The following is a 15,236-nucleotide window of genomic DNA, read 5'->3' on the forward strand; positions in this document are numbered from 1 at the left end:
AAATCTTAAAAGAAAAGTTATATACACTATGTTAATAAGCTTAACAATTTAATTTAATGCTACGTTTTAGACTAAGTGTAGGTTTTTTTTAAAGATGGTCGTTTACTTCCTCTATTGTTTAAAATTTAGTAAATTAGTCTAACAGTATTACATGACTATTTTTATGTACAATTTTATACATACAATTTTTAAATCAAAAAAGATAGTACACGCTTAAGACAAACTGGCTTAAAAAGCTTCACAGTTGTAAACTCCCTTACTGTTTTAAAGTAAAAGTTTGTATATGTTTACATTTGAGTAAAATGTTAAGTATATATTTAATATATACTTATATTTGGTATATTATTATGTATTTGGTATAACAAGTAAAATATACTTTCATTTATGTGTTCTAAAACACTGAGATGTATTATAAACTTTTTTTTTGTACTGTAGATATTTTTCTTGAGTTTATATCATTGTATAAATTTTTAGTAATAATTTAATAATATCTATTGAACGTACAAGTTTTGCTTAAATAAGTATTTTTTTACAAACTAACATGTCAACACTATAACAAAAAAATTTTCCATCTTCACCAAGCATAGCCCCTTTATGATCTGATGAAACTTCAGTTAGCAAACTCTTAGGAATTCCTTTAATGGATCTCATACGTTTTCTGTTTTTTATAGTTGGACATTTTTCTGTGTAATGACTCGTCTCCAGACATATTTTGCACTCCATCAAAAATTTTCCTTTATTGGTTTCATCAATCCAGCTACATTTGATTTTTTTAATGTTGCTTAATATTTTTTTCACTAAAATAGTCTATTTGAGCAATTTTTTAGCAAGAAATGTAAATAATAAAACTGCATATTTTCTTACTTAAATTTACATGCCTTATAAATGTTAAGAAAATATTATGTCGACGTAAAGCAATTTTATTTATATTAGCTGGTTTTATTTTATTTTTGAAAACACTTTAACAAAACTCAGTCATTTTTTGAAATACACAGAGTAAAGTTTGCTGATAATAGATTTTGATCTTCTGTGATTATTTGTTAAAAAAGGCTGTGTCTAACAAAAGAAAATGTTTATTATTAAGTTAAGATCAAACTGAGAAAGTTTCAGAAAGATTCCCTAAAAACTGTAGGAGAATATAGTTTTTAATGAAATAGTCTTTTTTTTGCATTTTACTTTGGTCCTTCCATAAGGAACCTATTGAGCTTTCTGACTTTGTATCCTCATATCTCAAAAACTAATTTGGTTTTTACAAAACGATAAAAAGCAACTTTTAGCAAAGTTAAACATCTTTAAAATAAGATCAACATGTAAAAAAAAGTGCTTTACCCCAATATGCCCTTAAGTTAAGCTATTAAAAAAAGTTTTGCTAAAATGCTAACGTGAATCTAATACGTTTTAATAGTTTAACTTTAAAAGTTTATTTAAAACAGCAAAAACTAGTAAAAATAGTTTTTTTTGGAAAAATAGATACTTTTTCGTAATAAAGACTATAACAACAAATAATTTAAGATAATTTTATAACAAATACATTTTTATTGGACTTTTTATTAGCTAATGCAGCAATCAAAGTATTTAAAACGCGTAGGGTCAAAAATGCACAAAGAGTCACTTTTGCACGAATACACTTATTCACGGTGTCACTTTTGCACGGATTGAAGCTTTTTTTTTACTACCAATGTTACCCTTGACCGGTAACCTTTTTTTTTTCTTCTTCCTATTTATTTTTACTTTCATTTTTTATTATTACTTTTACACTTTACCCTTGGCTGGTAACTTTTTTGTTCTTATTTTTTTTTTAGTTTTGTTTTATTTGTTTCTTTTATTTTCAACTATCACTGTTACCCCTAACCCTTGATTGGTATTTTATTTTGTCCAAAATTAAACCTTTGTGCATATTTAACTAGTCCTCATTTTATACATGTTTAACGCATATTCACAAATAATTAGAAAAGGCTTTTAAACCTTTTTAAATTGTTAATTAATTTAGTAAAAATTAAAACTTTTTTCTATAAATGTTGATTAAAAAACTTTTGTTTATTCCAACTTTTTTAAATGTTTGTCAGCTGGCAATTTTGACCATAACAAACCAGATTCTATATGAATAAGAATTATTTTGATAACTAATAATAGCTTAAATTAAAAAGCTATATTTAATATAAGAGTGAAATATTGTTTTGCTTGTAATAGTCTGTGAAAGTAAAACGTAATAACAAAAAAGTCATTTTTTTTTTACTTTTTGCTACTTTTCGTTAGTTTAACTTTTGAAATCATATGTTTGTATGATATTAACAACATCCAATTTAAACATGGTATTTAACTTTAAACCAAAATTAAAACATATGGTAAAAATTTTAAACTATTTGAAATGTTTGCAATGATAAAAATACCTTGAAATATCGTAAAGAGCTTCTGTTTGAGCAATGATACAGTTTAATTTTTCCCTTTCGACTCCGTTTGGATCAAAAATTCTAGGCAATACTTCTTTTTTATCGTTATTGTCAGTTAATTTACTCATTTCTAGTGCTATTTAAATCTCTCTTTCTTTTTTTTTTGTTTTGGTAGCAACGTTTTTTAAATTAAATACAAAAACGGATTAATATCAGCAACTTCGATTTTTGAATTATTACGTCATTATGTTAGTTACTCAAGTACATTATAATATTTAGCTAAAGCAGAGGTTGGCAGCCATTTATAAGTTACGGTCTAGTTTTTTCTAAAAAAAGGTGTCTGCGGGCCGCACTGTTATAAAAATTAAGTCTTCCGCGTTTAAGATAAATGTAGTAATCAGTCAAAAAGTAAAGTTATACCAAAAATGTGAAAGAATGTCAATAATAAAGCTATTGTAATTACTAGCTATTAAGTTAACAGCCTAATTGTAAGATTTTACAACTTTTTTTGTTTTTAAAAAGTACGCTGCTGAAAAATATATCGTAGGTCGCAGTTTGCCGACCCCTATTTAAAGCAATTAGTATTTAACTTTTTGAAGAATTTTATATAATACTTGATTTTATTCATAGGTATAATTAATATCAGTACATATAATATATAATATAATGTTTATCGAACGAAAAAAAAGTGCTTAAATATTTGGTACTACGACCTGGTGTACGAAAAAAACCTTTCGGTTATCGAGTCATACACCAGGATACAGTTTAAAGTCATGTCCAGGACATATAAAAAAAATACTTACTTGTTTTTTGAAGTTTAAGTGGCAAGAGACGCTCTCCACTTTTCGTAGGTGCCATATATAAATAAAATTGCACAAAAATAAACTTCCGCGTTCAACACGCGTCCTCAGCCAAGTATTCTATTCGATTGAATAAAGTTTATTTTTGTGCAACTATTTTATAATAAAAAAAAAAAAATTGATAACTGATAACCTTTTGAGACCCGTATTACACTTTTTTCTTTGAAATAAGTCTTGTATATTTACTAAACTTCCAATAATTGCTTGATATTTTAGATCAAATTTAAAAGGCTCTTTAAATATTAAGAATTTTTAAAAACCTTAGCAATTTCTTATAAAATTCAAACAGTATTCTTATTTAATTACACTAACACATGTCTCTGTGTATTAATGGGTTAACACACTAAACGGATCTCTGTAAAAAAATAAATACTGTAAGGAAAGAATAGAAGCTAAAATAGGTATATGTATGTGTTTATTAAAAATAAAAAATATAGATAACAATACATTACAATAAATACTATAGAAACATGTGTGAGTGTAATAAAGAATACTGTCTAAATTTGTTTTTTATTATATATTCCAGTGAAGTTGTTTCACTACAATCTTTATTAGCAAACGCTTAAATTTAAATTTTAAATATAATTTTTCTATCTTAACTTTGTTTATCTTCTGCGTCAAATAGTTAAATTTTTATCTGTGATTAGCGGTAAATAAAAAAACGTTTGAAAATATTACTGGAATGCTTACTTACTTCTCTCATTTTAACAAAAACTGTTATATACATAGATAGATTTATCAAGTATAAGTTAACATGACATAAAATCTTAAAGATTAAAACAAACTATAAGTCACGGCAACTAATGCAGTGTATAAAGTTTTATTCCATTGATGTATTTCTCTGTTAATTAATCATGAAAAGTTTATAAAGTCCTAGGAAGATCAATTACTATAGACTCCGTTAAACTTTTAATTTAAAATTAGCAGAAAAAGTTAAATATTTTACGACAGCTGTTGTTTTTACTTATAAATGATATACTAAATAGTTTAGGAATGATATCCTTTATTAGGTATTACATATATTTGTAATAATTATACTTTAATACATTGAAAAAATTCTATTGAAATAAAACTCTTTAGAATTTATCGATGTTTTAAGCAAAAAATTACTATAAAAATGTTTTGGTACTATAAACCAGTTTACGTATTACAGAGTTGTGTTATTCTATAAATCAATTTTAATGTCATTGTATTTAAATGTTAACAAACTAAATAGTTTATTTATTTTAATATATAGTTGAAAATTTAAAATATATAAGAATAAATATGCACAGGAGCGCAAAGTAATAGCAGATGAATATAACAACAATTTTTCTCGTCAACTTAATTGGCACTTTAGCGATTCTCCTCAGAGTGATAAAAAAGAGTTAGATACGGAAGCTTCTTTATTGTGGATGCACAATGTTCAAAATGTTAGCTAATAGTTTTTTTCATACTTTGCGCTCGACTGTACTATTTTTTAATTTCCATATTTTTAAAACACTCGCAAAACTTGGCATACATTTAAATATAAGAAAGCATTACAGTAATTTTTAACAAAATTTCAAGTATTATACAGTTGTTTATTGTCAAAAGGTGTTTTACTTATTCCATCAAAGCTTAAATTCAGACAAAAAATTAACTTGTTATACTTATAAATATCCTAAAATATTTGATAAATGTTTAAAAAAAATTCTTAATTAAAGTTTTTTGGTTCACTCTGGTTAAAGAGTTATTTTATGGAATCTGTAATTATTGTAGCTATATAAGATTAAATAAAAAAAATCACAGTACTCTTTCTTAATAAACTAACATATGTTTCTGTGTGTTAAATGTTTGTTTGATAAAAAAAGAGTACTGTAAAACATGTTATCATATATTCCAGTGAACTTGCTTCGCTAGGATCTGTATTAGCAAACGATTAACGTTGAACGCTGTATATTTATATTAGATTTACCAATTATTTTGAAAAAAAAATATTACAAAACTTCTAAAAAAATTGTTTATCACATAACTGTTCAAAATATAGTTTTAATTGTTTGCTAATAAAAGATCCTAGTAAAGTAACTTCACTGGAATATAAATAAAAACAAATTATACAGTAATCTTATATATACATATATACACCTACTTTATTCTATGCTTCTATTCTCTCATTACAGTAATTATTTTTTTTACAGAACCCAGTTGAAGTGTGTTGATTCGTTGACACACAGAAACATATGTTGGTAGAATAAAGGAAGATTACTGTATAATTTGTTTTTATGTTTATCACATACTTATTTGGTTTATATTTTAGCTAAAGAGTAAAAGTTATCAAATACTTGATCTAACAAATTTTTATAAGCAAAATATGGTTAAAGTTTTTAGTATCATTTAATTCATTTATTGTTGATTAAACTACCATAAAAGTTTAATTTAAGCAAGTACTGCTTATTATTTGTTGTTTTTTTTTAATTAAGTAAGCATCAAAATAACTACTTTAAACCACTTTTAACTTTTTAGGATTATAGCTTTTTGAAAAATGAAGAGTGCTATTTGGAAACTTTAAAAAACTCTTCTTACAGTGAGAAGTTTAATTCGTAATTTTACTTGCTTATCATTGTTCTTTTTTTTATTTTTTTTTTATTTTTTTATAACTTTTTTATGTATAAATTGTCTCACTTTGATGTTAATTCCTTTTTCATGTTACCATGGTTGTATAAAACTCAACTTTGAACCTGTTTTATGGTACAATAAAATTCATTACTAATTTTAAGTTAACATAATAATTTATTCACAATAATATATTCTTTAACTTTTTAAATTAGACTATTAAAGTATTTTTTACTATAAATAAAAGAATTTTAACATAAAAACGTCTCTGCTAGAAACATTAATCCTTATGTGCCATAAAAGTAATACGTGCTTTTTACGTTGTTTGATTTAATAAGTTTTGAAAGCTTTGTTTATTATATTATGTATTGAATTGTATTAAGAAAATAAGTAGAGACAGTTGTTAAATAATAATAATTGACTAGAAAAAAACGTTTCAAGTATAATTTAAGTTTTTGTTTAAAATTTATTCTGCGAGATAAAGTTCAAAAGATTTGCAGTACTTGATTATTGTGTTTTACAATTTTATCTGATTGTGCTAAAAAAGCTTTTGCTAAAAGTACATAAGCAGCTTACATTTTTTATTAGATTAGAAGTTATAGAACATCTATCAGTGTTTGTTTTTAATTAGTAAAGCAAAAGTATGAACAGATTATCATTTCGACTTAGAGGACCTCAATAAAAGAAAACGTTTAAACTTTATTATTTTATTTGATTACTATAAACATCGTTTTGAAGAGAGTATAAAAAATGCAAAAAAAAACGCGAAAACGGTATAAAAATTACCGCGAGAGAGATCAAGCGTGGTAGTTGAGTTGTTGTAGTCGTGATGGCCGTAACGTGGTTGCGTTAGCATTAATATTAGTTGGCATTAATTTATGTTCTCGTAGGGGTAGGCGTATGTGTTTATTTTTCGAGCACTATTTTGATTATGTTTAAGACGTACTTTTGAGTCGTTTACTAAGCATTATTTGTTATTGGGAATTGATTCATATTCTTGCTAATATTCTTAATTCTCATTTAGCGAGTCACTTAGTTTCTTTTCCAAGATCGTAGAATTTTAAATTGTACAATAAACGTTGAGTGTTAAATCATATTCGTTTACTAACTAGAATTTAATCTAGTTAATCTTAACTTATATATCTAGCATTTATTTATGAGCTAGATTATATTAGACCTTCTGTAGAATACGTTTAATTGTAACATACTCTCACTAACACGATTAGTAGCACTAATTTGAGTATGAGCACTAGCAGCAAGAAATCCATACCTGTGTCAGTATACAACCGCTCGAGGTTAGTTACTGATGCTGAAGAAGGTATAGACGCTGATTACCACAAACCAACTATAAACCCTGAGCCAATTAAGATAAGAGAAGATATTGTAAGAGGTGAGGGTTAATCCTTAATCGCACCATTACGCCAACCTTCGATAACAGTAACGAATATAAAACGAAAACGAAGACCATTAATAAACAAAAAATGCGCCAAAACTATGTCGAGCCGATCAGTTTTGCACATTTATCGGCGTACAGTCATCAAACGCCGTCTAAAAATGTTAATGAAACTATTAAAACATTAGAACGAGAAAATAAGGAGCTGACAGCTCTTCTCCGTCGTGACTCGATTTACGCCAACGACAGCAAATGTTTTAATAAAGAAACTAGCGCAGATAACCTTGAACGTAAGTTTCACCGTTTTACTAAAATTACTAAACCACGCCAGACCCTAAATTACTTTATTGGGGAATTTGAGCGACTAAATGTGACAGATGAACACATCAAATATAACATTATGGTCGGAAAATGGGTTCCCGACGAGGTGTCACAATACTATACGATAGTTAGTCCTAAAAACCGAAATTTTCAATCGTTCAAAGAATTTTTTGAAAGACGTGACTGTCCCTTTACGCCAATTCTCGGCAACCGTCCATTACATACAAGCTCTACTTCGTTTAACGCGTACTTGACCGATGCTACCGAATGGGCAAAAGCCCATGAAGATGACCGTATTAAGTTCTTTTTATAATATCATGCTCCTAGTTCTTTGAAAAGCAGAATTGAAAAATATTTTGTAGAAGATCTTATACAGTTCAAACGCCGCGTACAGGCTATCTGGTCACGCCAAAATTACGACCCTCCTGTATCCGATCCACAAGTCAATTGTAACAGGCCAAGAAAAAATCAAGGCCACCAACGACATAAAGGGCGTCGCAATAACGGCAATTGCAGGTATGTTAAACAAAGTTATAACAATAGCGGTAACTGTAGACAGAACTTTAAAAAGCGTTACCAAAACTACGGTAATAGTAATGATTACGGGTGTAATTTTAACAATCGAAATAAAAATTTCACTAACAATTCTAGTTACTTCAGCGAAATTCTAATAACCGAAACCAAAATTATTGTAACGGTGGTAATTATAGGCACGACTTTAATAATCGTTACCAAAACCATGGTAACAGTAATAACTATTGGCGTCACCAAAATAAAAATTACGTTAGTAGACTTTATAACTTTGAACGTAATTATTATAACAAACAAGAAACTTTTGTAAAAGCTATAATAATTGCTGTAACGTTTCTAATTCAAATAGAATTTCACCTAGAAGGAATAAAAACGATAGCAATTATTCGCGACAATTAGGGGCCAGCAAATTTAGTATTAAATCTTTCGATGGTACACAAAAAACTTGTAACACAGGTTATAGACGATCTAACCTACCCAAAACTGTTAACATTTCCAATAACAGAAATACTCCAAGGCTAAATATAAATAACAAACCTATAAGTTTGTTACGCGATAAGCTTACAGAAGACACGCAAGTTTTACAAAGAAAACAAAAACGTTCGTCCAAAAACATCCAGCAGTTTACTTCCGCTGACAGTAACCATTTTATTTCTGATCCTAACAAAAATAGAGAAGATGCTGATGATTACATTATAAAAATTGTTATTACAGAGCCAAAACATCTAATTTGAGAACACAAATAAACCTCATTCCATATAAATTTCTTAATATACTTTTCATTTTAAAAACAATGTTTATTACATTAACTCTTTTGGGATGCAAGCACCTTATTCGTCTAAAAAAGTTTCTTTCGATAAGACAAAAATACCTTATTGTTTTTATGATATTCTAAAGTCATCGACACTGAGTAGTTTATTACTGCTAATAGAAGTAATAATATTGCTAAATATTTTAAATGAAAATAAATATAAAAACGCTATTGCAATTAAAACGGCTCAACAAACTATGAATGCTGAGGATGAGAAACTGCCTACTGTAGCAGATTCCTCAGCCAAAAGTGCTTTTGAACATAACAAGATAGAATTTTATAAACAAAAGCAGACACAATTGCAACCCATACGCCAGATGACAACATTACATCCTAAACAACAAGAGTTAGACTCTGGCTATTCAGACACAAAATCAGAAAGCAGTGAGTCTAGCTACAATTCAACGTACGACAGGAAAATCATGAAATGGCCTCGTACATCGATTCCAATCGACCTTACATTAAACGAAAAACAACTTTTGCAAGATAGACGATCGGGCTCCTACAAAAAGTTAGTTCTCAATTAAAAAGTTTTTACAGTTGTTTGACTTGCAAATGTATTTTTATGTAAGATTGATGCATGTTTTTAAAACTTTTTCGAGCATTGAGAGATATTAATTTGAGTGACAACATTGTTCTCGATCTACTAGCATTATTTTAATCTAATAAATTAAAAATTAAGCTGACCAAAATTTTCAAATTTTGCATTTCAGCCGGTGCGTTTAGTAAAATTTTTTGATATAAAATTAATTTAATGTAATGTTAAATTTGCAACGTTAAGTCGCACTTGAGAAGCGTTTTTATAACATTAGCAACAATAATCATAAAACTTTGAATTTGCTTTAGTTGTAAACTTTTCAATTATAAACTTATCGCTCACATACAGAAATGCATTTTTACCGCACACGACTAATTTATAATGTCAAGCGGCAATAAAACATCTTGAAATATAAAACAGGGTTGTCACTTTACCTGGAATCCTAGAAAAACCTGGAATTTGACAATTTAGGCAAAAATAACCTGGAAAAACCTGGAATTTAAGAAATTTTGAAAAAACCTGGAAAAACCTGGAATTTTGAACAAAAAACCTGTAATTTTTAAGAATTTTTACATGTTAAGTAATAAAATTTTGGTTTGTCTCAAGAAATTTATCATATAGATAAAAAATTTTTGTTATCACCAAAAATTTTTTTACTAAAAAACACATTTTAAGTAGCTTTACAGTATCTTTTCAATCTTTTTATACTGTTTAACATTGTTACTTACCTTAAATTAAACTTTAAACTAAAAATAAACCCAAAAATGTGTACCTTTAAAAACCTGGAAGAAATTTGAAAAACCTGGAAAAGTTGTTGAAAAAACGAGTAGCAACCCTGATAAAATAACCGAGTTAAAGTGATCAATTTAAATTTTGTTGCGTTTAGTGAAAGCTTTTCTATTACACGACACATTAAGCAGAAGACAAAAAGATTAATGTGTAATTAAAACAACTTTCACTATATTTACAAAGACTTTACCACGCTCTATAGTTTATTTTTGCTCAAAACATAGTATTAAATTTAGTTAAATTATTGGGAAACAAGCACAAGTTACACGATACAAAACATTGACGTTTCACATTGTGAAGAATTCCAGCAGAAAAATTTAAAATTTAAATTAAAGTAAAATTGCTTTAAAACTCCAAATTATTTTATAAAAAATAACTTCATTATAAGTTAAAATTGTTTCTGGCTTTAAACAAATTAGCTACCAAATACTTTTAATTGGCAGTCACAGAACAGTACATAAAATTCTTTAGCTAAGAAAATTTTGGGAAAAACGTTCCAAAACCAAAACGATAATTATAAATGCAGCTGCAGATCTTTAACTGTTAAAAGCTTTATCTTACTTGTTTCTATTATTCCACCATTTCCCAGCATTCCATTTCACAGTCAAATTTATTTTTGCTTTCTTGTATGTTAGAACAAAAATTTATGAAATGTTTTAATATTGGGAGTTATTGAACAATATGAAATTCTTTAAATAAAAATTTGAAAAACAACTTGTCAACACTGAAAGATTGAAACTTATAAATGCAGCTGCAAGTTTTGAACTGTCAAAAGTTGTCCTTTATACAATTGTTTTGAAAAGTTTTCTAGTAAAGGAAATTTCACTTCACAGTTTAAAAACTTTTTGGTTTTTTTGAATAAAATAATTATGATTATTGCAACAATGGGAATAAGTGATAACAAGACTTTAAATTTTTTTTGATAAGAGAAGTTCATAAAAAACAATTTTTTTCTCTAACACCAAAAGAAAACCAAGAAATACAGCTAAGATTCTTGAACAATAAAAATCTAACTTTATGTACAACATTTCAAAGTGTTCTAACAAAAAATTTCTTTTCACTATTATATTTACAAATAAAACGACCGTTAAGCTATTCGACAATTGCTCTTACATACAACGTTAAACGCTGAAATGCAAAGTTTTTTTATCGCTCTGTGTAGTTGAACATAGATACTCGAGGTAGCACTGCTAACAGTCATCAACAAAGATTTTCAATTTTACTAAAAGACTGTCTTTTTAACGATTAACTTATAGAATAACGCTCGTAATTCAAAAGCATTTTCTTAACGATCGAGAAAGTTATTTAAATTAACTAAAAAATGATTGGAGTAAGTCATTGTTTTCTTATATAAAAATACGACAATAGACAGTTTTTACTTTTTATTTTAACAATGTTGTTTCTCAATGAGTTGTTAAACTTGATGCTCGAGAGTGTAAGGAACATAAGGCACATTAGCCGTATTCAATCTGTCATATACTCATTTATTCTGTAACATAGATTTTTTATCTATAACACAGTGCATTTATACTTTCAAGTTCAAACAACCTAAAAACATACTTTTACTGCGGATTTTTCTTTGCAAGGAACTTAAGAAAAATAGTTGCATTTTATTCAAAACAAAATGTATGACAATATATGATGGTTCAACAAATTAAGTTCAGAGCAGTAGTGAACCATTACACTAAACAATGTTAAAATGCTTGTGCTTGTGAGCCTACTTAGATTCTACACTTGCATGAAGAGGTAAAAAAGTTGGGATTTCAAAATAATGCAAACAACAGAGTTCGAGCACTTTCTAGCGAGAAACGTGCTCAACTCAAACAACCTTCACCCAGATCATCCAGACCTTGGAATACATGGTTGGGCAAAACACGTCCAAACCAGGAATAAGACAGCATGGGCTGTACCTACCCCAGAAGTTGTTCGGGCGGTAGCCAGGAAAAGTGAAACCGCTCCGTCAGATGAATCCATGAAGTATGTAAAACACCTCGTCGAACCAATTTGATTGTTCACCTTGAACAGTAGACGTTTGTTTAAATACTTTTCGAAAACTTATAGTTGTATGATAATGTAGTTTTAAACTTAACTGTTTAAAATAGTAAATAATAATTCTAGTATAAACATTTGGAATTTTTTACTTTAGTTTACCTTTATTATTACGTAATTTCATGGTTTTGATTTAATACTTTTGATTTTCAGCTGGGCTTACTAAGAGTAACAAGTTTTAGTTAGTAATATTGAGTAATAAGATTTGTGTGTTTTTTTTTAAATACGATAACGTACGTTTTTATAAGGAGAGATTACTGAATGTTCTGCTACATTGTTTACAACAATTAAACAACCTCATTAATAATTTTAGTCAACAGGTGCCTTTTTTTCATCTCTTTTTAAAAAAAATTCTTACACTTATTAGAGAATTATTAAAATTTATATCACGGCCCTGTGTTTAAACAACCTGTATAGTACTTAATAATGTAAATTGACTTTATGTTTGCATGCTTTAGATTTGTGTGTTTGTTTCACTCTTTTATGTCAGAATTTGAATCAGTGCTCTAAACAAAAATTAAAATTAAAAAAATACCCAAAGCTGGGGTAGGGCTCGATGCCGGCTTGCCTCATCTCTTCAAAAAAAAAAATTGAAAGGATGAGCAAGAGGTGGTGTAACGATAGCTGCACACATCGTTCTGAAGAGAGTATAAAAAACGCAAAAAAAAACGCGAAAACGGTATAAAACAACAGTATAATTATTAACATTGTTATATGCAGTTTCATATTTTATTTTTGCTTGAAAAGGTCGCAATCTCTTGCCACCGAAACCAGTCGCGAATAATATATAAAATTTGCATAAATCTATTTATATAAGCTCTTTACATCCCAGTAAATTGAGCATTCTTTTTTAGTTAAGGCAAATAACTATATAAAATTAATATTCAAAAATTATGCATTAATACTTGTAAGAAACACTTTAAAATGTTGCAAAACCCCATCAAAAGGCTTCAATTGAGGACTTTTAGGTGGGAAAATGTAACAAAATGTGCATTTTGTTGTTTTTTAAATGACCGCCAGGGGGCGTTAAAATATATTTTTTATCAAATCAACACACAATAAAACTTTAACAATGTTTTTTATTACGCTCAGTTAAGCCATAAGACCGTGCGAGAGGCACAAAATTGATTATAAGAACTTTTTATTATTTTTATTTTATAAGATCTTGATGTTTATTTGTATTATCGTATTATATTGTGCTTAGTTTAGCCATCGTTGTGCATGAAGAACGAAATATACTAAGACTCTGTATTATTAGTAGTATTATTAGTAAGACCTATTAATGTATTTTAAGATTGTAACATTCAGAAACTTTAAGAACATTATTAAGACATTTTAATTTGTAGAATTTGGTGTTTACTTGTTGTCTTATATTCGCAGTTTTATTCAACTGATATATTGGCTGCTTTATCACTTCTACTTTCATTTACATTAAAACCATATATTCAATAAACTCATTTCATTAAAGAAATTATTTATATTAACTTTATTACATACTTATTAGTTACTAAGTTAAACCTAGTGAGTAAGGTAAATTCAGTAAAAGCCTTAAGAGCTAAACGCGCTAAGCGTTTTGCACAAAAAAGGGGATTTCCCTAAAATAAAGGTAGTTCCTACCATAAGCCCTTGGGGACTACACGGGGACAAAAAAAATAATTTATTTAGAAACTAGAATAAAAAAAGTACTTTAAGTGTAAGTAAATTGTTCTAGTATATTTTGAACTTTAATATATTAATCAACAACTTTGTCTTTTTATATATTTTACTATAAGGTTACGAGTTTACTGTCCATATGATGGACCAGGCATCAACACCTAGACCACTAAAACTGAAAGACACATAAAGAAAAAATAAAATTAACACAAATAGTTTATTTATTAAAACAAAGATAAAAACATAATTTCATATAAAATTTATAGATTAACATAAAAAGCAAAATTTTAACCATAAACTTACACTTATTTATGATTTGATGTAGAATTATCAACATCAAATATTTAAATGCATTGACTAACAACAAAAATAAAAACCTAACGTTCCAAGGACATTCACAATAGACTGACTAGATGGATAATCGTTAAATACATTGAAAAATGACTCATTGTTAATAGAGTAAAGGTGCTGCTAATAAATTTATTGTTTATTGAACGATAAAAAAAGCGCTCAAAAAGTTCGGTCTAATGACCTGGTGTACAAAGGAACCTTTCGGTTATCAAGTCGTACACCACATGCTTATAAAGCTTCTTACGAGCTATTAAACATAGTTTTTTTAATCATTAAAATATTTAGATCTTTAGTAATGAACAATCAATTAAATGAAAAGAAAAATAAGAGAAAATAAAACTAAACGAAAATTAACTGAATTTTTTGTTTAATAATATACTATGAATCTTGTTTAGTAACATATGAACTACAAAATATATATATAACTTTAAATTAACTTTTAAAATTAGAAAAACATCACTAACAACAAACGTGTGAATACTTGAATTATAGGTTACAACTTCTTTAAAGAAAGTAAAATGTAATACGCTCAAATTTTTCAATAAAACTTTTTTTTATAATTATTTTAGTTAAAGGTATTTTTTATTTTATTTAATAATTTACTTTGAACAGTAAAAAAAATCTACATTTGAATAGTTAAATAAACTATTGTATTCTTTTTTTTTTGAAATTTAAAGAAATGATTTTTACAATAACTGAACTTAACTTTTATAAAATATATTTATTTATATATATACTTATTTAATATATTTTTTTTATAAAATTAGAAGCGTGCAAAAGTTAAGTTCCATTCAAAATTGACTGATTGTTTAAAATTTTCCCAGTTCATAAGTATATTTGTGAAAATATAACGCTGTGTGAAAGTGACGCTTTGCAAAATGTCGACATGCAAATGTAACGTCGTGAAAAAGTTTTGACGCGTAAAAATATCGCCGTGCAAAAATGACCCTGCGTTAAAAAGTGACGACCGTGCTAA

General features: G+C 27.4%; 1 protein-coding gene across 1 annotated transcript in view; it reads left to right on the top strand.

The window, feature by feature from the left end:
• Positions 1-5,885, top strand: part of LOC145829427 (uncharacterized) — an 85,525-nt gene extending 79,640 nt beyond the window's left edge. The window contains exons 22-23 of the mRNA XM_082937208.1: positions 4,525-4,662; positions 5,735-5,885. Of these exons, the coding sequence (XP_082793334.1) occupies positions 4,525-4,662; positions 5,735-5,815 (219 nt within the window). The 3' untranslated portion in view covers positions 5,816-5,885. The remainder of the gene's footprint in view (positions 1-4,524; positions 4,663-5,734) is intronic.
• Positions 5,886-15,236: the final 9,351 nt, after the last annotated feature.

The sequence above is a fragment of the Thalia democratica genome, chromosome 2 (genome assembly GCF_965202585.1).
Source record: "Thalia democratica chromosome 2, ktThaDemo2.hap1.1, whole genome shotgun sequence".
Classification (NCBI taxonomy): domain Eukaryota; kingdom Metazoa; phylum Chordata; class Thaliacea; order Salpida; family Salpidae; genus Thalia; species Thalia democratica.